Raw genomic sequence first — 24,222 nt, forward strand, 5'->3', positions numbered from 1 at the left:
AGTTCATATATCTACAGGGGTGCAGGTGAATCACAGCACACTTCAAAAACGTGATCCCGGGCAGTCTTGCTGCAATGGCCTCTCACCTCCACTCTATGACCCTACAGGGCCATAAAGCATAATGTAGATCACCACGGAATCCTCCAATTCAGGGACTCTTTTGATAGATTGGCATCACATGAACAGGGATAGAATTCCTCCAGGCCAGTAGGTAAACAGAAAGCACTCTCCTCCGATGTCACAACCGCTCATATGCTCATAAATGAGGGGATAAACACAATCCTCATAGTGTATTACCGCTTTATTTGTAAAAAGTCAGCAGATAACCAAACAAAGAAAGAAGGTAATCCACTTACATGACAAGACGGCTTGTATGGAGATAGCAATACAATGCTGGGTGTACAGCAGGATCAAAAAGGTGCACCAAGATGGCGTCACGCCGGAAGTGCGTCACCACGCTATTGCCGTCGACGCGTTGCGTCACGTACCTGGTGACTTCATCAGGACCAGGTACGTGACGCAACGCGTCGACGGCAATAGCATGGTGACGCACTTCCGTGTAAGTGGATTACCTTCTTTCTTTGTTTGGTTATCTGCTGACTTTTTACAAATAAAGCGGTAATACACTATGAGGATTGTGTTTATCCCCTCATTTATGAGCATATGAGCGGTTGTGACATCGGAGGAGAGTGCTTTCTGTTTACCTACTGGCCTGGAGGAATTCTATCCCTGTTCATGTGATGCCAATCTATCAAAAGAGTCCCTGAATTGGAGGATTCCGTGGTGATCTACATTATGCTTTATGGCCCTGTAGGGTCATAGAGTGGAGGTGAGAGGCCATTGCAGCAAGACTGCCCGGGATCACGTTTTTGAAGTGTGCTGTGATTCACCTGCACCCCTGTAGATATATGAACTATGGACACTTCATCCTGCACTTAACCACTACTATTAGCCTATTAAGGGCCACTGTCTTCTGCTCATCCCTAGGTGGATTTGGGTCATGTTAATATATATACTGATACCTATATTTACCATTTGGTTATTTAGGTTTAAGTGTTTTGTTTTTTTAGCGCTGCATCAATTTTACATTTTAGTACAGGAGATGACCAGAGACTGCGGACACAGTACAGGAGATGACCAGAGACTGCGGACACAGTACAGGGGATGACCAGAGACTGCGGACATAGTACAGGAGATGACCAGAGACTGCGGACACAGTACAGGAGATGACCAGAGACTGCCGACACAGTACAGGAGATGACCAGAGACTGCGGACACAGTACAGGGATGACCAGAGACTGCGGACACAGTACAGGGGATGACCAGAGACTGCGGACATAGTACAGGAGATGACCAGAGACTGCGGACACAGTACAGGGATGACCAGAGACTGCGGACACAGTACAGGGGATGACCAGAGACTGCGGACACAGTACAGGAGATGACCAGAGACTGCGGACATAGTACAGGAGATGACTGCTGACCTTTGGGGAGGGAGGGGGAGCGGGTACCTGAAATTGAGAGTTTTTCTTTGATCTTACCTGTTCCTCTATCCAGCCGCGCGCTGTCTACCCGGCTTCTGTAGTGTGGGCGCTCGGCGGACAGCCCGATGCCCAGTGCGCATGCGCGAGAAGCGCTGCGTTTTGTGATTGGTCCGGCGGCTTCTGGGATCTGTCATGTGTCCCAGGTACCACCTTACCATTCACAAAGAGCACCGCTTCTTGCGCATGCGCACTTGGGACCCGGCTGTCACGCACACTACAGAAGCCGGGAAGACCGCGCCGCTGGATAGAGGAACAGGTAAGGTCCTGCTGCAGAGCTGAGCGGCCGGCCCGGTATTCTGCGCGGCGGCGGTGAAAATACCGGACCGGCCGCTCTATATTCGCTCCATAAGACGCACTGACATTTTTCCTCCTTTTTTGGGGGGAAAAAAGTGCGTCTTATGGAGCGAAAAATACGGTAAATAGGGACATGTGCTTTCCAGTGCTGTTTTGGTGCGTTTTACTGTGTTCCGATACAGTTCTGTGCAGGAAAAATGCAGCCTGTTCTATTTTTTTTTTTCTGCAAGCACTGATGTGAACTATGACATTGACAACCATATAACCTACTTTCTCCGCATTTTGGATGCTGTAAAAAAAAAAAAGCGCACAGAAACGCATGTAGATTGTAAGCTCCAAGGATCAGGCCCTCTTGTATTGAACTGTATTGTTGCTGTATTGTCTCCCATTATATTGTAAAGCGCTGAGCAAACTGTTGGCGCTATATAAATCCTGTATAATAATAATAATATATAAATCCTGTGTAATAATAATATATAAATCCTGTATAATAATAATATATAAATCCTGTATAATAATAATAATATATAAATCCTGTATAATAATAATAATATATAAATCCTGTAGAATAATAATAATAATATATAAATCCTGTATAATAAAAATAATAATATATAAATCCTGTAGAATAATAATAATATATAAATCCTGTATAATAATAATAATAATATATAAATCCTGTATAATAAAAATAATAATATATAAATCCTGTAGAATAATAATAATATATAAATCCTGTATAATAATAATAATAATATATAAATCCTGTATAATAAAAATAATATATAAATCCTGTAGAATAATAATAATATATAAATCCTGTATAATAATAATAATAATATATAAATCCTGTATAATAATAATTATATATAAATCCTGTATAATAATAATAATAATAATAATAATATATAAATCCTGTATTATAATAATAATAATAATAATATATAAATCCTGTATAATAAAAATAATAATATATAAATCCTGTAGAATAATAATATATAAATCCTGTATAATAATAATTATATATAAATCCTGTATAATAATAATTATATATAAATCCTGTATAATAATAATAATAATAATAATATATAAATCCTGTATTATAATAATAATAATATATAAATCCTGTATTATAATAATATATAAATCCTGTATAATAATAATATATAAATCCTGTATAATAATAATATATAAATCCTGTATAATAATAATAATATATAAATCCTGCATAATAATAATAATATATAAATCCTGCATAATAATAATATATAAATCCTGTATAATAATAATAATAATAATAATATATAAATCCTGTATAATAATAATAATATATAAATCCTGCATAATAATAATATATAAATCCTGTATAATAATAATATATAATTCCTGCATAATAATAATATATAAATCCTGTATAATAATAATATATAAATCCTGCATAATAATAATAATATATAAATCCTGTATAATAATAATAATAATATATAAATCCTGTATAATAATAATAATATATAAATCCTTCATAATAATATATAAATCCTTCATAATAATATATAAATCCTTCATAATAATAATATATAAATCCTGTATAATAATAATATATAAATCCTGTATAATAATATATAAATCCTGAATAATAATATATAAATCCTATATAATAATAATATATAAATCCTGTATTATAATAATAATATATAAATCCTGTATAATAATATATAAATCCTGTATTATAATAATAATAATAATATATAAATCCTGTATAATAATAATAATAATATATGAATCCTGTATAATAATAATAATAATAATATATAAATCCTGTATAATAATAATAATATATGAATCCTGTATAATAATAATAATAATAATATATAAATCCTGTATAATAATAATAATAATATATGAATCATGTATAATAATAATAATATATAAATCCTGTATAATAATAATAATGTAGTGTGAACTGGCCCTAACGGGATTTCTTCTCACTTCCTGTTTTTGAAAAGGGACCCTCCCTTACTCTATCCAAAATGGACAAAAAAAAAAAAAAAAAGTTCTGCCTTCAGCTCTCCCTTACTGTCCTCGCACAGTCTGTCGCCTCTTTCAGGTAGAACGCTCTTCTACTCCTGTGTCATGTTCTTCTACCTGTTGTTTCCTGCAGTTTACCCCTTTCATTAATGTGTTTGTCTGGACAAAACGTTTATTCTTCCATAAGACTGGAGAGGGTTAGCACCCCGATCAGGCCTTTCCTGAGATCTCTGATGCTGTTAGAGAGATTTATCCTCACTTCCTGGCCTGCCGACAGTGCCAGAGATATCCTGCCAGAGAGGTGAGAGGAATTTTCCAACAATCGGTCATTCGTATGCGAAACGACAACATTTTCCACTGTTGTTCAACCGGATTTTTTTGTTCACAATATCGTTATCGGTTAAAACATCCTACTCGTCAATATAGAGAATATCGTTCGATCAGCGGTTCCACAAACTTTTTCGTATGATTTTCTTATAGTGTGTACGGGGCATAAGGCTGGCCATACATCATACAATTTTCTTGAGATTTTTGGTTTAGATTTACCAAAAACCATATAATATGAGGTCAGAATTAACAACACTTTCAATTGCATCCAATTAGGCCGGCTCTTGCACTACATAATTGAAGGTAAATCTAAAGGAAATTGGGCAGAAATTAGACAGAAAATTGATTAGCCTAAGCCTGGCCATACACTATACAATTTTCTGTCCAATTTCCTTCAGATTTACCTTCAATTATGTAGTGCAAGAGCCGGCCTAATTGGATGCAATTGAAAGTGTTGTTAATTCTGACCTCATATCATATGGTTTTTGGTAAATCTAAACCAAAAATCTCAAGAAAATTGTATAATGTATGGCCAGCCTTATGCAAGCCATAGACGGGTCGAAAATCGGCCTATTTTTCAGGCGAAAAAAAAAAAAGAAAAAAAATCGGCTGATTTTCGCACTGTTATTGGGTTAATTGGTCAGCCGTTTTATGTGGTTTTGGCACATTTTTTGTATCGGTCAAGTTGGAAAATTTGCGGCCTATTTTGACGATCGGCTGATTCTCCCGACAATGATGGGCAAATCAGCCGATTGTTTACCGATAAAAAAATCTGCGCATGAGCCGTGACCTGCAAAAAGAAAAAGAAGAAGAAGAGGAGGAAGAAGAAAAAGAAGAAGAGGAAGAAAAAGAAGAGGAAGAAGAAAAAGAAAAAAGGAAGAAGTAAAAGGAGAGGAAGAAGAAAAAGAAAAAAGGAAGAAGAAAAAGAAAAAAGGAAGAAGAAAGAAAAAAGGAAGAAGAAAAAGTAGAGGAAAAAGAAAAAGAAGAGGAAAAAGAAAAAGAAGAGGAAGAAGAAAAAGAAGAGGAAGAAGAAAAAGAAGAGGAAGAAGAAAAGAAGGAGAGGAAGAATTTCAGTCCGCTATTATATTTTACATGAAAAGTCTTGCGGTTGCAACAATGTATCCATTTGTATCCCAATAAAAACATCTGTATGTGAAATGGATACAAATGGATACATTGTTGCAACCGCAAGACTTTTCATGTAAAATATAATAGCGGAGCTCTCTGCAAAGGACAGAAGTAAAAATGCCGGCCGTAGACGGGACGAAAGTCGGCCGATTTCTTTACCGTGAGTGGTAACGTCGGCTGATCGAACGACCGATTTTATGTTTTTGGTTTTTTTAAAACGGACGGTTTTCGACCCATCTATGGCCTGCATTGGTAAATAAACCCGAACGTGTCCATGCATTGTGCAATTTAGATCTCGGTTCAGGCGCATTAAAAAAAGCCTGAAAAAACACTTCAAACCTGCATTTAGAGAGGAGTTTACTGGCCTGATATTGATTGAACATGCGTGTATGTGTGTGCATTCATTTTACCGGCCTAATATTGATTGAACATGCGTGTACGTGTGTCCATTCATTTTACCGGCCTAATATTGATTGAACATGCGTGTACGTGTGTCCATTCATTTTACTGACCTAATATTGATTGAACATGCGTGTACGTGTGTCCATTCATTTTACCGGCCTAATATTGATTGAACATGCGTGTACGTGTGTCCATTCATTTTACCGGCCTAATATTGATTGAACATGCGTGTACGTGTGTGCATTCATTTTACCGGCCTAATACTGATTGAACATGCGTGTATGTGTGCATTCATTTTACTGGCCTAATATTGATTGAACATGCGTGTATGTGTGTGCATTCATTTTACCGGCCTAATATTGATTGAACATGCGTGTATGTGTGTGCATTCATTTTACCGGCCTAATATTGATTGAACATGCGTGTATGTGTGTGCATTCATTTTACCGGCCTAATATTGATTGAACATGCGTGTATGTGTGTGCATTCATTTTACCGGCCTAATATTGATTGAACATTCGTGTACGTGTGTCCATTCATTTTACCGGCCTAATATTGATTGAACATTCGTGTACGTGTGTCCATTCATTTTACCGGCCTAATATTGATTGAACATTCGTGTACGTGTGTCCATTCATTTTACCGGCCTAATATTGATTGAACATTCGTGTACGTGTGTCCATTCATTTTACCGGCCTAATATTGATTGAACATGCGTGTATGTGTGTGCATTCATTTTACCGGCCTAATATTGATTGAACATGCGTGTATGTGTGTGCATTCATTTTACCGGCCTAATATTGATTGAACATGCGTGTATGTGTGTGCATTCATTTTACCGGCCTAATATTGATTGAACATTCGTGTACGTGTGTCCATTCATTTTACCGGCCTAATATTGATTGAACATTCGTGTACGTGTGTCCATTCATTTTACCGGCTAGGATAAATGAGTATTCTAGCCGCTAGACATATCCACCTCAAAACGCACTCACAGATGGAGTTTATCCTCCGAAATGAGCATTTTCTACGCTGAAATACTCTGGCAGGAAAATCCAGCATAGATGGGAGTATTTGAACATGCCCGTGGCATAAGCCCATTATATATATATATATAGGGGGGGGGGGGACGGGTGAGTATACAAATTGCTTACATATTTGCTCCTGGCTCCTCCTCCACCTGGAGTTCTCCGCCTTCTGCATGAGGTGAGCTGGAACTCACAGAAGAGCCTTTTGAGCGGATTCTGCGAACCGGTGAAGGGGAGGAGGAGCTGCTTGAGAGGTGTGACGGCATATCCAAGGAGGAGCCGGAGAAGCGCAGAGATGACATGCCTGCAGCAATCGAGCTGTAAGAGACAAACATGGACAACTCTGAGCATCTTACCATGTGGTAACTGGAAACATGGAGGATCATCCAAATGCTTCATTAAAGCAGAACTACACTGCATCTGAGCACCACAAACCAAAAACAAAAGTGTTACTAAACCCACAACAGTACAATCAGTCTGTAGATGCAGTAAAGCATGCTTGTTATACTCACTGTGGATCCTAAGGGGTTAATCCTCTGCATTGTGTAAAGAGGCTGTTTGATCCTGACTTCTCTGATCCTCTCCTTCTACTGTCCCCAATCCATCTGCTGATAGAACAGAGCCTTGGGGGGCAAGCTGCACATGCACAGTTTGGTGTATACTGCTAGTTTTTTTTTCTTGAATGTGGTCAGCACAGGGCCAATTAGCACTGTCCAGACAGGGGGTCAGGAGTTATGCAGCCTAATAGGACAGTCAAAGGAAAATGAAAACTCCTCCTACAAGATTACCCAGTGCTCTGTCGGACACTGATAGAGGTCACAAGACTGCTATAAACTGCTGATGAGAAAAGGGATTCCGCAGTTTATATTTACTAAAATAATTGCATTTCCATCTTGTGTGTACTGTGTGAGACCGGATATAGTGAATGCGGGGTCCGGGGAGACCAGATATAGTGAATGCAGGGTCCGGGGAGACCGGATATAGTGAATGCAGGGTCCGGGGAGACCGGATATAGTGAATGCAGGGTCCGGGGAGAGCGGATATAGTGAATGCAGGGTCCGGGGAGACCGGATATAGTGAATGCAGGGTCCGGGGAGAGCGGATATAGTGAATGCAGGGTCCGGGGAGACCAGATATAGTGAATGCGGGGTCCGGGGAGAGCAGATATAGTGAATGCGGGGTCCGGGGAGACCGGATATAGTGACTGCAGGGTCCGAGGAGAGCGGATATAGTGAATGCAGGGTCCGGGGAGAGCGGATATAGTGAATGCAGGGTCCGGGGAGACCTGATATAGTGAATGCAGGGTCCGGGGAGACCGGATATAGTGAATGCAGGGTCCGGGGAGAGCGGATATAGTGAATGCAGGGTCCGGGGAGAGCGGATATAGTGAATGCAGGGTCCGGGGAGAGCGGATATAGTGAATGCAGGGTCCGGGGAGAGCGGATATAGTGAATGCAGGGTCCGGGGAGAGCGGATATAGTGAATGCAGGGTCCGGGGAGAGCGGATATAGTGAATGCAGGGTCCGGGGAGAGCGGATATAGTGACTGCGGGGTCCGGGGAGAGCGGATATAGTGAATGCGGGGTCCTGGGAGAGCGGATATAGTGAATGCGGGGTCCTGGGAGAGCGGATATAGTGAATGCGGGGTCCTGGGAGAGCAGATATAGTGAATGCGGGGTCCGGGGAGAGCAGATATAGTGAATGCGGGGTCCGGGGAGAGCGGATATAGTGAATGCAGGATCCTGGGAGAGCGAATATAGTGAATGCAGGGTCCGGGGAGACCAGATATAGTGAATGCAGGGTCCGGGGAGACCAGATATAGTGAATGCAGGGTCCGGGGAGACCAGATATAGTGAATGCAGGGTCCGGGGAGACCAGATATAGTGAATGCAGGGTCCGGGGAGAGCGGATATAGTGAATGCTGGGTCCTGGGAGACCAGATATATTGAATGCTGGGTCCTGGGAGGCCAGATATAGTGAATGCTGGGTCCTGGGAGGCCAGATATAGTGAATGCTGGGTCCTGGGAGGCCAGATATAGTGAATGCTGGGTCCTGGGAGGCCAGATATAGTGAATGCTGGGTCCTGGGAGGCCAGATATAGTGAATGCTGGGTCCTGGGAGACCAGATATAGTGAATGCTGGGTCCTGGGAGGCCAGATATAGTGAATGCTGGGTCCTGGGAGACCAGATATAGTGAATGCTGGGTCCTGGGAGACCAGATATAGTGAATGCTGGGTCCTGGGAGACCAGATATAGTGAATGCAGGGTCCTGGGAGACCAGATATAGTGAATGCAGGGTCCGGGGAGACCAGATATAGTGAATGCAGGGTCCGGGGAGAGCGGATATAGTGACTGCAGGGTCCGGGGAGAGCGGATATAGTGACTGCAGGGTCCGGGGAGAGCGGATATAGTGAATGCAGGGTCCGGGGAGAGCGGATATAGTGAATGCGGGGTCCTGGGAGAGCGGATATAGTGAATGCGGGGTCCGGGGAGAGCGGATATAGTGAATGCGGGGTCCTGGGAGAGCGGATATAGTGAATGCGGGGTCCGGGGAGAGCGGATATAGTGAATGCGGGGTCCGGGGAGAGCGGATATAGTGAATGCAGGGTCCTGGGAGAGCGGATATAGTGAATGCAGGGTCCGGGGAGAGCGGATATAGTGAATGCAGGGTCCAGGGAGAGCGGATATAGTGAATGCAGGGTCCGGGGAGAGCGGATATAGTGAATGCAGGGTCCGGGGAGACCAGATATAGTGAATGCAGGGTCCGGGTAGAGCGGATGTAGTGAATGCAGGGTCCGGGGAGAGCGGATGTAGTGAATGCAGGGTCCGGGGAGACCAGATATAGTGAATGCAGGGTCCGGGGAGAGCGGATATAGTGAATGCAGGGTCCGGGGAGACCGGATATAGTGAATGCAGGGTCCGGGGAGACCGGATATAGTGAATGCAGGGTCCGGGGAGACCGGATATAGTGAATGCAGGGTCCGGGGAGACCGGATATAGTGAATGCAGGGTCCGGGGAGACCGGATATAGTGAATGCAGGGTCCGGGGTTTAGTAACACTTTAAATAAGAGCATAAGTGAGAATTTAAAAAAAAATATATATATATAAAGGACTAAATGTTGACATGTTTTCTAAATCACTTTCCAACTGTTTTATGACCATTCTAACCTCTGCAAGCTGGCCATAGATGGATTGAAATTCAACCGGTTCGGCAGGGATTGGCCAAATTTCAATCAGTGTGTGGCCGTCCTTATTTGACAGAAGTCGATTGCTTATGTCCTGATCACTGTGACTCTGGAGACACTTGTTCCTTCAAAAAACTAAAAAGACGTTTTGCTTCAGTGACTCTAACTTCTTCAATACGGGACACTTTCACCCCCTTCCAATCCATGCCAATGTTTAGCTTTTAGTGCTCTTACACTTTGATTGACAATTACTCAGTCATGCAACAATGTACCCATATTACATTTTTATCAGTTGAGAAAGATAGAGCTTTCTTTTGGTGTCATTTAATCACCACTAGATTTTTTTTATGTTTTGCTACATAAATGAGAAAAAAAAAAAAAAAGACTAGAAATTTGGAAACAAATCCACATTTTCTTTTTACAATTGTTTTCTTTTTTTACATACTGTCACCAGTGCAATACAGTGTCACTACAGGACTGGTGTAGTGGTGATCAGGGACACTGACTGGAGACAGTAATATATATATATACATATACATATATATATACACACACACACACTGTCACCAGTCAGTGTAATTGATCATCGCCCTACCAGTCATGTAGTGACATTGTATTTCTGCGGAATTGATCAGTATTTTTATTTCTTTTACACTGCGATTGCTTATTTCAGTGATATTCACTGTAATAAGCAATGGGTAAGCCTGTTTAAACCTAGTTTACTACTGTGATGCTGTGATTGGTCACAGAGACCACATGGCACAGGACCGCGTGATTGGTCCTGGTACCATGTAATTGCTGTGACCAATCACAGAGCTCATACAGTAGCAATCAAGGACAGCATTGCTTAGTACTGTAACTGTGATCTCTGTGTTTGGTCACAGCGATCACATGGTACCAGGGCCATACACAGCAGCCCATACAATAATCTGTGTTCACGGCAGGTCATAGATCGTGCTGCTACACAGCCCCCAGAGGTCACGCGAGGGGCGCTAGCGAGTGGATGTCATATGATGTCCACCCAGGAAAAAAAAAAAAAAAAAAAAAGGCTTTCGCCTGGCTGTATTATTACAATAGGCCAGTTGGTAAGTGCATAAAGTACATCTATAGCCAGATCCCTTTTTTGGTGGTTTTGGAGTGAGAAGGATTATCACCTTTGTCAAGTCTTTAATTTTGTTTTATTCTTTCCATTCTTTGCTCTGTTTCATTGGCCATTGTCACCAAGATAGAAAGTGAGGGGACAGAAGAGATTAGAGTCCCTCTTCCAATGGTGACACCTGTTATAGAAGCCAGGCACAATATCTGATCACTTCTACAACCCAGGCCCAATAGCTGATCACCTATACAACCCAGGCCCAACAACCGATCACCTATAGAAGCCAGGCACAATATCTGATCACTTCTACAACCCAGGCCCAATAGCTGATCACCTATAGAAGCCAGACACAATATCTGATCACTTCTACAACCCAGGCCCAATAGCTGATCACCTATACAACCCAGGCCCAACAACCGATCACCTATAGAAGCCAGGCACAATATCTGATCACTTCTACAACCCAGGCCCAATACCTGATCACTTCTACAACCCAGGCCCAACAACCGATCACCTATAGAAGCCAGGCACAATATCTGATCACTTATACAACCCAGACCCAATAGCTGATCACCTATACAACCCAGGCCCAATAGCTGATCACCTATAAATCCCAGGCCCAATACCTGATCACCTATAAAACCCAGGCCCAATAGCTGATCACCTATACAACCCAGTCCCAACAACCGATCACCTATAGAAGCCAGGCCCAATAGCTGATCACCTATACAACCCAGGCACAATAGCTGATCACCTGTACAACCTAGGGCCAATAGAAGAGCGGCCTCATTCATGAAAGGGTCATGCTTAGCAGATGCTACACCCACCAACCATGACAGGACATATAGCTCCTGTTTCTGCATGCAACCTGTGTACACCCCTGGCCACTGCAGCTAAAAGGGGTGCGGTTAGGGAGAAGGTGGTAAAAACATGTCAACTATGGGGTTTTACCATCCCCAAACTGCAAATGTAAATGAACCAGGTGCAGTGCATGTTTGACTTTCCTGGATTAGCTGCACTTTGCCATGGATTTCTGTTATATCCTGCAGGTGTGGTGCACTTTCTGAAAGCGCACCAAAACACCTCCGACTGGCTCACCGCTGTCTGCTAGAGCGGAGGGAGGAGAGCGGACACGTCCACTTCCCTCCCCGTCCTGACGTTATGATGTCACTTCTGGGTCCCTGTTGAGAGATTCCCAGCCATGGAGGCCGGGAAAGAATGTAATGCAGTGTGATGTGCACTGCATTACATTCAGGGGAGCAGAGGGGAGACATGTAGGGTCCTTTAGACCTTGGATGTCTCAATAAAGAGAACCTGTCACCAAAAATAATCACATAAGGGACTTCGTCCCCTATGTGATGAAAAAATAAAAAGGATTTTTTTTTTTTTTTTATTGCAAAAAATTAAAGTTACAACCAAGCACATAACATAGCCCCCCCCCCACATATGTACGCACGTACAAACGTAAAAGCACACGCTGGGGCATCTACGCATGAAACCATCGATTGCGATACACACGTTACATATCACCGCGCACGCCAGAAGGAGAGCAATAATTCTAGCACCAGACCTCCTCCGTGACACTAAACTGGTGACCTAAAAGGAGCTTTAAAAGTGCTGACCTATAGAAAATATAGGGTACTGAAGTTCGTCGCCATTTCACAAGCGCGCACAAAATGTAAGGTTTAACAAGTTGAATATCTATTTACTCGCTGCAACCTCATCTGTTATATTTTATTTAAAAAAAAAGGCAATTTATTGTTTTTTTGTGCTCTAAAATTAACTTACTTGTATTTTTTTACTGAAATTTTGTAGTAATATGCGACATAAAAAATTGGAACTACCGATATTTTATTCTCTAGGGTGTCTGCTTTCAGAAAATATATCATGTTTGGGGGTTTTATGTAAGCTTCAGGCCTAAAATGATTTGTTAAATGTGTGCAAAAAAACACAAAAATGGATCTGGCAGTGAAAGGGATAAAGGATAAGCCCGACATGCCCCTTTCCTGATGAGCAGCCAATCGGTGCTCATTACACTGCAAGATCTCTCCCCTCCCTGCTAGTCCCCTGGTGCTGTGCTGGAGACATGCAGGGAAGGGGGGAGGAGATATACATACGAAAAAGAGGGGTTGTGAAAAAGAGATTCACAGAAAAGTGGTTACATCATGGACAGAATGCGATACTCAGAATAATTCCCCAAAAATTATGCAATAATTATAGACAATAGGGTAAATACCCTGGTTCACCATCACATCAGTATGAGATAATACACACAGACCTAAAATCACATAAAAGCAACATCAAGACCGGTCTTAATATGGATGTGCTGCATAAGCAATGACAGAAACCTGTCTAGTGCATTTATATCAAAGTAAATAGGTGCAGCGCTAGATAATGATGAATATATACGGTATATACTATATTATACAATTTCAGCAAGTGCAAAATAGATAATATCACCTAATGGTGATTTATTAGTGACTAGACCAGGGGTGGGCAAACTTTTTGACTCGAGGGCCGCAATGGGTTCATATATTGGACCCGGGGGGCCGGACCAAGAGTAGATGAATGATGTGTATGTGTCATCCATAGCAAGTATAGTAATATTCCCCCATAGTAAACATAGTAATTAATCCCCCATATAGTAATTCATCCCCCATAGTAATTCATCCCCCCTATAGTAATTCATCCCCCATATAGTAATTCATTCCCCATATTAAGTCCCCAAGTCCCCCCTGTGTCAATTCACTTACCTTTGCTCTGCGCGTTCCTCTCGCCGTGTTCCCGTGCCATTCCGGTGTAGCATGAAAATCTGTCTCCTATGAGGATCTGTCCCCCTCGACGTATCTGTGCATGTGCCAGTTTCAGGCATTAGCAGCCGATCGGCGATCTCCGACACATGCGCAGATACGTCGAGGGGGACAGATCCTCATAGGAGACAGATTTTCATGCTACACCGGGCGGACTTCAGGGCGGACTGTGAGAGGAGCCTAGCGGGAGCCTAGCTCCGCGGGCCGGATTAAAAGGTCCGCCGGGCCGTAGTTTGCCCATTGCTGGACTAGACAATTCAAGGTGATAAAATCGTGTGGATCCTGAGGGATCACAATTCCAGATGTGCGGGTGTCCTGATCCGGGAGTGATAGATGATGTGATTCAAATGAATGAAATACGCACTCACCAGAAGTGCGTTTAAAATACGCAATATGAAATCCTGCGTTATCAAGCAGTAAGTAGATTATCCGTTCCCAGGTCAGGTCACACCATGAATCACCATCCAGGCTCATCAGCATAAAGGTTCCCTGGTCGGTTAGCATGCATCACCATCTGGGGTCATCTCTTTTCTGTATGGGCACATGTATTCAGGATGGCCACCAGCGGTGGTCAGATGTCCAGTTGCTGTAGCCCCCTGCGTTTCCCCTCGTGCAAAGCACATAGTCATAGGGAGAAAGGGCTCCCTTACGTAAGCCCTTTGTATAATATAGTATATACCGTATATATTCATCATTATCTAGCGCTGCACCTATTTACTTTGATATATATTGTACTGGAGGTTTTCTTGTGGTTACCTTTTTGGTGTTCCAGCAGCTTGATCTTTACTCTCTAAATCTAAAGGTAGCGCTCGCTTAGCATCCCTTTGTTGTCTAGTGAATTTGCAGCACCAACACATTGGTTACACCACCAGCAGGGGGTGTGTCAAAAAAGTGTACCATCAGGTATAATACTGTACAGCGCTATGCACTAATGGCTGATAACAGGCACCATATATTGATGAAATTACCCATAACCAGGGTGGATAAAAATCAATGATTTTTTTTTTTAAAAAATCTGATTTTTTTTTTATTTAAATCGGATTTTTTTGAATAAAATGCTTTTTGGAGGAAAATATATTACCATCCAAAGGTTATTCCATCATGAAATAAAGATTAGTTTTTTAATTATGTAGAATAAGGCTGTATATGTTTAATTGTTTTGGTACATAAATTCCATGAATCCATTCACAATGTCAGGCTCTTCCAGAGGTTTTTGTAAGATTATTGGGCAGTTTCTCTGCCTACAAGATATTATCACAGATGATTGGTTTACTTTTGCAGTTCTCAAAACTGAATGTGACTCAGCGGAGATCACAGGCCTCTTCTTCACAGCAAAAATGTTATAACATGAACAGAGTTAAGAAAAAGACCTTCATCCTAACTTCTACAAACCTATGAATACAGAATCAACCCCTTCAGTGCGAAGTTTCAAGAAGTTCAGTGAATAGAACAGAAACAATATTTTTCTGATTGTTTGGAGTGGAATAGATCTGCACAAGAAGAAAGTGAAGCTAAGTGGAGGAGGAAGGGGCTGACAGTCTAAGTTTCTTAAAATATATATATTTTGTTTAGCCAAATTAGTTAACAAACATGGATGTTTAAGCAAATCACATATGCTGGAATGGTATTGTTTCAGATGAATAAATCTATTTAAATTGTTATTAAGGTAATGATTATTTTTCTCCTTCCTAAGTACAACAGAAAAGTTGTCCAAATATGAATGATTAACCTATTAAACTGGGGATAAAAAAACTAATATGAAAAGTTGTTATTCTAAAAATCTTCATCTACTTGTATATTAAAGTTATACCAGCAAGAATTAGTCTTTATGTAGAAAACTAGGATTTATATCAAGCCTTACTGACTAGTGATTTAAATTGTGATTTAAATCAGTTTGATTTAAATCAAATCCACCCTGCCCATAACCGAATCAAGGCAATGTGGGTGAAAAAATTGGAAATGTAAAAGGGGGGGGGGGGTTCGGATGCTCCTATAATAACAGGATAATAGAATGATAGAAATGCAGCCCCTATGTAGGGCACGAGTGGTGAACATGTACAGATTCACAGTGGACATGCCCATATGTAAAGATGCAGAATTATTCATGAAGGAATCACTGTTGGTATCCTTAGTGAAATAAAGATGATAAAGATGGCAGGGCCCTGCTTCCCGGGGTTTCTTCACCGCAACGTGCGGACTATAAACCACCTTAACCTCCCTGGCGGTCTTATTATTTCAGATTTGTGGTGCTGAAAGCGGTACATTATTTTGCATGGAAATATGTAGTTTTTTTATTGTAGGCTGTAATATTTAGGAATAACTCAGTGAAATCTGTCTGAACAAGAGTCTAGTAAACATCCCGGGTATGATAAAATTTGAAACACGAAATCATAAATTATAATTTAATAAATAATCATAAAAAATAATAATATAATAATTATAAATGTAATTCAATAATATAATCAAACCAAAAACACTGAAATGTGAAATAGAGCGCCAAGTTCTCACATCGCTGAGCTCAGTCGCAGAATCGTTTTCAGTGTCTGATGACGAATTTCCCCCACGAATCATTATCACCCAATTCTGCAAGTGGTTCTGATTTACTATCGCTGTTCTCTAGCCGGTCTAAAACCGCTTTTGACCTAAAGGGACGCTTTTTGGACGCCATGGACGTTTCTCAGTTTCCAGGCAGAAAGAACAGTAAAAGTGCAGGCAGGGCGCCGGACAAAGCACTCGGGACAAAATGTATGTGAAATGGGTTGAAACAGCAATGTTTTACTATGTAAAATTTGTTTGGAAAAAAAAATTTTTTTTTTAAATTTTCAAATTTCCCACCGCCGGCGGCGCCGCCCGTACATCCCGTCGTCACAGGGACCGGAACACAGAAGCCGGATGCTGGCATCGGCCGGAGGAGATGGCCGGGGACGCTGCAGGGGACGCATCGCGGGAGCGAAGGACAAGGTAAGCTCTGCAGGGAGTAGTAGCTTGGGGTTACCGCTTTTGGTACTGACATTTTACCCCGAGCTACACTCGGGAATACCGCCGGGGGGGTTAATATAGATGATAGTATGAAGCTTGCTGGGTCCTCCGTCTCTTGTAATATATAATTGGTGCCTTGCACCTGGATAGTGAATCATATTGTCCCCATCCTGCAATAAATTGATGACAAATGGACAGTCAATCAATATATTCTTGCTGATGTATGTATAGAGTGGCGAATAAGCGCCTTTTCATTTAGCTGTGTGACAGTTCACTCACCACCCGAGCCATAGGTGATACTTTCTTGAAGTTTCCTCCGTCTAGATTACCAGGCATAGTCCCGGGGGCAGCCGCTAACATCGGGACTGTGACTGGCCGGCTCCATTCTCCCCTTGGTGCCTGTGCAGCCTCGCACAGCTCGTGGCACTCTGCTGCTCTGGGATGGTGGGTCAGCAAGCCCAAACTGTGATCCACCAGTCACCTGGCCGCAATCTACGAGTTGCTGACCCCCCCCCCCCTCTACATAATATTAATAGTACAGCACCATGGAGCACCCACTCACAGGCTGCGGTCACCCTCAGCAGGCTCAACTAGCCAGACCCAATGTTCAATCACCTATACAGGCCAGGCATATCGTCTGATCACCTATACAAGGCAGGCCTGCTAATCAATCATCTACAGTTGTGACCAAAATTATTCAACCCCCAATGCTGTAAAGGGGTTTAGGGACTATAGTGTACATTTGGAATTGTATTCAGAATCAAATCCTACAAGGACGTTGTAACTACCCAAATGCAACTAAAATGACATCAATTGTTTATGTAATACAGTAGTAAATGGTTCTTATGTGGTTTCTTCATTGCCACAATTATTCAACCCCTTAAAGACTACCACTCTGAAGAACAGAGGTTCATACAGGTGCTTTCCATCAGGTATTGAAAACACCTGTGGATGTCACCGAGCAGCAATCAAGCATAATAAGCACCAATTAGGCAGCTTTAAAATGACTGTGATACTCAGCTCCTTCTAGACATTTACTGGTGTGGTTACAAACATGGTGAAGGCAAGAGAATGGTCCAGGAAGACAAGAGAAGAGGTGATTTCTCTTCACAGGAAGGGCAATGGCTATAAGAAGATTGCAAAGATGTTAAACATACCAAGAGACACCTTAGGAAGCATCATTCGCAAATTCAAGGCAAAGGGCACTGTTGAAACGCTACCTGGTCGTGGCAGAAAGAAGATGCTGACTTCGACTGCTGTGCGCTACCTGAAGCGTAGAGTGGAGAGAAGTCCCCGTGTGACTGCTGAGGAACTGAGAAAAGATTTGTCAGATGTGGGTACAGAAGTTTCAGCCCAGACAATAAGACGCACACTGCGTAATGAAGGCCTCCGTGCCAGAACTCCCAGGCGTACCCCCTTGCTGTCTCCAAAGAATAAGAAGAGTCGACTGCAGTATGCCAAAAGCCATGTGGACAAACCACAAAAGTTGTGGGATAGTGTTCTGTGGACTGATGAAACAAAATTAGAACTGTTTGGGCCCATGGATCAACGCTATGTTTGGAGGAGGAAGAACAAGGCCTATGATGAAAAGAACACCTTGCCTACTGTGAAGCATGGTGGAGGGTCAATCATGCTTTGGGGCTGTTTTGCTTCTGCAGGTACAGGGAAGCTTCAGCGTGTGCAAGGTACCATGAATTCTCTTCAGTACCAGGAGATATTGGATGGAAACGTGATGCAGTCCGTCACACACCTGAGGCTTGGGAGACGTTGGACCTTTCAACAGGACAATGATCCCAAGCATACCTCCAAGTCCACTAGAGCATGGTTGCAGAGGAAAGGCTGGAACATTTTGGAGTGGCCATCGCAGTCACCAGACTTAAATCCGATTGAGAACCTCTGGTGGGACTTAAAGAAAGCAGTTGCAGTGCGCAAGCCTAAGAATGTGACTGAACTGGAGGCCTTTGCCCATGAAGAATGGGCGAAGATACCCGTAGATCGCTGCAAGACACTTGTGTCAAGCTATGCTTCACGTTTAAAAGCTGTTATAACTGTAAAAGGATGCTGTACTAAGTACTAAGATTGAATGTCACTTGGGGGTTGAATAAAACTGATAATGCTGTGAGCACAGAAAAGACATTTGTGGTTATTTCATTATAACTGTTATGTTATATTTGTCTGACCTACAAGTGCCTCTTTAATGTAAATGTAAGCAAGATGACTGAATGATCAAAAGCAATGTCAAACTGGCCAAAACACTCAATTTCAGTGGGGGTTGAATAATTTTGGTCACAACTGTATACAAGGCAGAACCAATAAGTGATTGCTTATGCAATGCAGACCCAATAGCTGATCACCTATGCAAGGCAGGGCTGCTAGTCCATCACGTATACAAGGCAGGGCTGCTAGTCCATCACGTATACAAGGCAGGGCTGCTAGTCCATCACGTACACAAGGCAGGGCTGCTAATCCATCACCTATACAAGGGAGGGCTGCTAATCCATCACCTATACAAGGGAGGGCTGCTAATCCATCACGTATACAAGGCAGCCCAATAAAAGATCACCTATACAAGGCAGGGCTGCTAATCCATCACGTACACAAGGCAGGGCTGCTAATCCATCACGTACACAAGGCAGGGCTGCTAATCCATCACCTATACAAGGGAGGACTGCTAATCCATCACCTATACAAGGCAGGGCTGCTAATCCATCACGTATACAAGGCAGGGCTGCTAGTCCTTCACCTATACAAGGCAGAACCAATAAATGATGACTTATAGAATGCAGACCCAATAGCTGATCACCTATACAAGGCAGGGCTGCTAATCCATCACATACACAAGGCAGGGCTGCTAATCCATCACGTACACAAGGCAGGGCTGCTAATCCATCACCTATACAAGGCAGAACCAATAAGCGATCGCTTATACAATGCAGACCCAATAGCTGATCACCTATACAAGGCAGGGCTGCTAGTCCATCACCTATACAAGGCAGGGCTGCTAATCCATCACCTATACAAGGCAGGGCTGCTAATCCATCACCTATACAAGGCAGGCCCAGTATCTGTCCGCCTACACACACGGACTGTATATACAGCATGGACACCACATGGGCCACAAACACAAAGTAACATGCACTGTACACGTGCAGACTGCGCCCCCCCCCCCCCCCCACACTAGGAGAATGTATGGGGGAGGGGAGTAGAACCCTCCACATACACTACTACAGCCGAATAGAGCACTCACCGCAGAGGCCGCCCTCAGTACTCGGTGACAGCTCCTCTTCTGCCGCCTCACACTCCGCTCCACAGAAACTATTCGCCCCGCCCACCTCTCCTCTCTCCTCCAATCACATCCAGGCACGCCCATGGGTCTGCGGTTTGCTATGGCACCAAGCTCCGCCCTCTTCCCCTGACACCAAGCAACACCGTTAACAGCCAATCACGCCATCCGCTACGACCTCCCAGAAACAGTTCGAGGACCCGCCCCTGAGTAACAGGGCGCAGTAACAGCCAATAACATGGCAGGAATGTGGAGAAGTGACGCCCTCTTTGTTGTGGTATAATAGTACTGGCAAGGATGTTGTTATACAGAGAGCGGAGGCCTGTGGTAGATGTATGGTTCCCCATATCTGCTGCCTTCAAGCCTTTTATTTGCAGCAGAACTTCTTTCCTTTCCATCTGAGCACTTTGAAGCCAATGGGAATGGCAGAAGCAGTTTGTTGCAGGTTAGGTGGAGGCAGGGGCGGACTGACCATTTGGAAACTCAGGCTCTGCCTGAGGGCCCGGGGTCAGTAGGGGGCCCCATGAGATGCCCCTGGTACCTTTCATATGCTTTTTTGGGTGTGGTTTGAGTTTGGGCGAGGACACAGGGGGCCCCATGATCCCCTATTGCCCAGGGGCCCCATGAGTTGTCAGTCGGCCCCTGGGTGGAGGTCCAGTGCAGCTGCGCTGGAGCTGTCAGGAATATTAGGAGCCGTTCACTCCATCAATGTGTATGAACGGCCAGCGACAGAGCACTGCATGGCGAGGTGCAGAGCGGTGCAATTCATTCTGAACAGCATGCCAACGCGCCTGCCGACAGATGTGCCTTACCTAGGAACACACACTCCTCCACACGGACATCCACCCAGCAAGGCATCATGATGTTTATAAAGGCCAGCCCACTGCTTACATCAGTACTGAGGCAGGACGCTATGTACAGCAACCTCCCACCATCCATGATCTGCCTGCATTGCATAGAGAAGAACAGAGACCCGATGATGACATCACTGGATGTAAAATAAGGCATGAAATAAAAACAAGTTATAATTAAAGTGTCCCTGAACCCTCAACAGTACAATCAATCTGTATATGCAGTAAAGCATGCTTGTTATCCTCACTGTGTAATCCTCTGCATTGTGTAAAAAGGCTGTTTGATCCTGTCTTCTCTGCCCCTCCCCTTCTTCTACTGTCTCCAATCCATCGGCCGATAAGATATATCATGTGGAGTCGCTCTGCACATGCTCAGTTTGGTGTGTATTGCTAGAGAGGTTGGTTTTTTTTTCTTGGGACAGTCCATGTGATCAGCACAGGGCCATTCAGCACTGTCCAGACAGAGGTCAGGGGTTCTGCATCCTAGAGAAAACTCCTACAACGTTTAACCACTTGCCTTCCAGACCGGTCCATTTTTTGCGATACGGCGCTGCTGCATTATTTTAACTGATAATTGCGCGGTCATGCAATGCTGCACCCAAATGAAATTTATGTCCTTTTTTCCCCACAAATAGAGCTTTCTTTTGGTGGTATTTGATCGCCTCTGTGGTTTTTTTTTTTTGAACTATAAACAAAAAAAGACAATTTTGAAAAAAATATATATATTTTTAACTTTTTGCTCTAAAACAAGTCCAATAAAAATAAATAAATAAATAAAATAAATTTTAAAAAATCAGATTTTGTCACAAATTTAGGCCAAAATGTATTCTGCTCCGTATCTTTGCTAAAAAAAAAATCGCAATACGTGTAAATTAATTGGTTTACGTGAAAGTTATAGCGTCTACAAATGGCGGTCTATATACTGGAATGTTTATGTTTTTTTATACAAGTAATGGTGGCGAACAGTGACTTACAGCAGGATTGTGGCGGGCATTCTGACATTGGGGGGGGACTAACTGTTACTGACATCTCCAGTGACACCAATACAGTGATCAGTGCTAATAGAAAGCACCGACACTGTACTACTGGCACTGGGCAGGAAGGGGTTAACAACTGGGGCGATCAAAGGGTTAACTATGTGCTGTGTGTGTTTTAGGGAGCAAGGGCGGACTGACCATTTGGGAACTCGGGCACTGCCTGAGGGTCCCGGGTCAGTAGGGGGCCCCATGAGATGCCCCTGGTACCTTTCATAGGCTTTTTTGGGTGTGGTTTGAGTGTGGGTGAGGACACAGGGGCCCCATGATCCCCTATTGCTCGGGGGCCCCATGAGTTGTCAGTCCACCCCTGCTAGGGAGACATGCTGCTGTGTAGAGGGACAGCATGTCCTTGCTGACAGGAGAGAGACCTGTGTTGCCTACACACAGGTCTCTCCCCTGTCAGCTTTCTCCCACGATCGCTGAGTGCCGGGTGGGACCTGGGGATTGACATCTGTAGCTGCCAACAGCAGCGCGGGTAGACCAACCAGAATTTCTCTAACCAGAAATTCAAATCACGTATATATATGCAATTTTGCGCAGCTTTGACTCCCTATAGCAGTACTTCTGCTCCAGGGCGAGTGGTTAACCAGTGCTCAGCTGGACACTGATAGAAGTCACAAGACTGCTCTAACTGCTGATGAGAAAAGGTATTCAGCCGTTTATATTTACTAAAATAATTGGATTTCCATGTTGTGCGTACTGTGGGAGACCGGATATAGTGAATGCAGGGTCCGGGGAGACCGGATATAGTGAATGCAGGGTCCGGGGAGACCGGATATAGTGAATGCAGGGTCCGGGGAGACCAGATATAGTGAATGCAGGGTTCGGGGAGACCAGATATAGTGAATGCAGGGTCCGGGGAGACCAGATATAGTGAATGCAGGGTCCGGAGAGACCGGATATAGTGAATGCAGGGTCCGGGGAGACCGGATATAGTGAATGCAGGGTCCGGGGAGACCGGATATAGTGAATGCAGGGTCCGGGGAGACCGGATATAGTGAATGCAGGGTCCGGGGAGACCGGATATAGTGAATGCAGGGTCCGGAGAGACCGGATATAGTGAATGCAGGGTCCGGGGAGACCGGATATAGTGAATGCAGGGTCCGGGGAGACCGGATATAGTGAATGCAGGGTCCGGGGAGACCGGATATAGTGAATGCAGGGTCCGGGGAGACCGGATATAGTGAATGCAGGGTCCGGGGAGAGCGGATATAGTGAATGCAGGGTCCGGGGAGACCGGATATAGTGAATGCAGGGTCTGGGGTTTATATAGTGAATGCAGGGTCCGGGGAGACCAGATATAGTGAATGCAGGGTCCGGGGAGACCAGATATAGTGAATGCAGGGTCCGGGGAGACCAGATATAGTGAATGCAGGGTCCGGGGAGACCGGATATAGTGAATGCAGGGTCCGGGGAGGCCGGATATAGTGAATGCAGGGTCCGGGGAGACCAGATATAGTGAATGCAGGGTCTGGGGTTTATATAGTGAATGCAGGCTGTTGGCTGACGTCACTCAGTCAGTCTGGACTTTGGAGAGATCCAGACTATAATGTCGGGATCCACCCAGATGCCTTCTCAGTGTGCCGCTGATTGTCACCCAGCCAGTCCAGACTCTGGAGATTTTGCAAATTTAACCTGTTAGCACAGGGAGTATGCAAATAAGCAACCTCTCGGCGGGTGGGCCTTGACACCTAGAGGCTGCGTATTTGCGTACCAAAATGTAAACAAAGTTGTGCTGAGAGCGTGTGCCCTGCACGCTCCTAGCATAGTTACCATCACCTAAAGGAAAACGCCGACCTCTACTCGTGATTGGGAGCTTTCCAATCAAGTGACCCTGTGACCGCCAATCATTGTAACTCCCTCCTCATTGGCCATCCTCATCGCAGGCTATCTCTTCTTCAGCCTATCATGAATGCTGCTGCCAGACGTATCCACCTTACTAACCGTTCTGTATCTGCCATCCCTCTCTGCAAATTCCTCCACTGGCCTCCACTCAGTGTCCTCCATCCCTCTCTGCCAATCCCTCCACTGGCCTCCACTCAGTGTCCTTCATCCCTCTCTGCCAATTCCTCCACTGGCCTCCGCTCACTGTCCTCCATCCCTCTCTGCCAATCCCTCCACTGGCCTCCGCTCACTGTCCTCCATCCCTCTCTGCCAATCCCTTTTCTGGCCTCCGCTCACTGTCCTCCAGCCCTCTCTGCCAATCCCTCCACTGGCCTCCACTCACTGT

General features: G+C 43.8%; 1 protein-coding gene across 1 annotated transcript in view; it reads right to left on the reverse strand.

Moving 5' to 3' along the window:
- STAG3 (STAG3 cohesin complex component) overlaps positions 1-20,137 on the reverse strand; it is a 185,767-nt gene extending 165,630 nt beyond the window's left edge. Inside the window, exons 1-2 of the mRNA XM_089663227.1 lie at positions 20,069-20,137; positions 6,878-7,069 (exon numbers count right to left, since the gene is read on the reverse strand). Coding sequence (XP_089519353.1) covers positions 6,878-7,053 — 176 coding nt within the window. The 5' untranslated portion in view covers positions 7,054-7,069; positions 20,069-20,137. The remainder of the gene's footprint in view (positions 1-6,877; positions 7,070-20,068) is intronic.
- Positions 20,138-24,222: the final 4,085 nt, after the last annotated feature.

This window comes from Staurois parvus, unplaced genomic scaffold, assembly GCF_062004578.1.
Source record: "Staurois parvus isolate SC_StPar_1 unplaced genomic scaffold, SC_StPar_1.0 ptg001642l, whole genome shotgun sequence".
NCBI lineage: Eukaryota > Metazoa > Chordata > Amphibia > Anura > Ranidae > Staurois > Staurois parvus.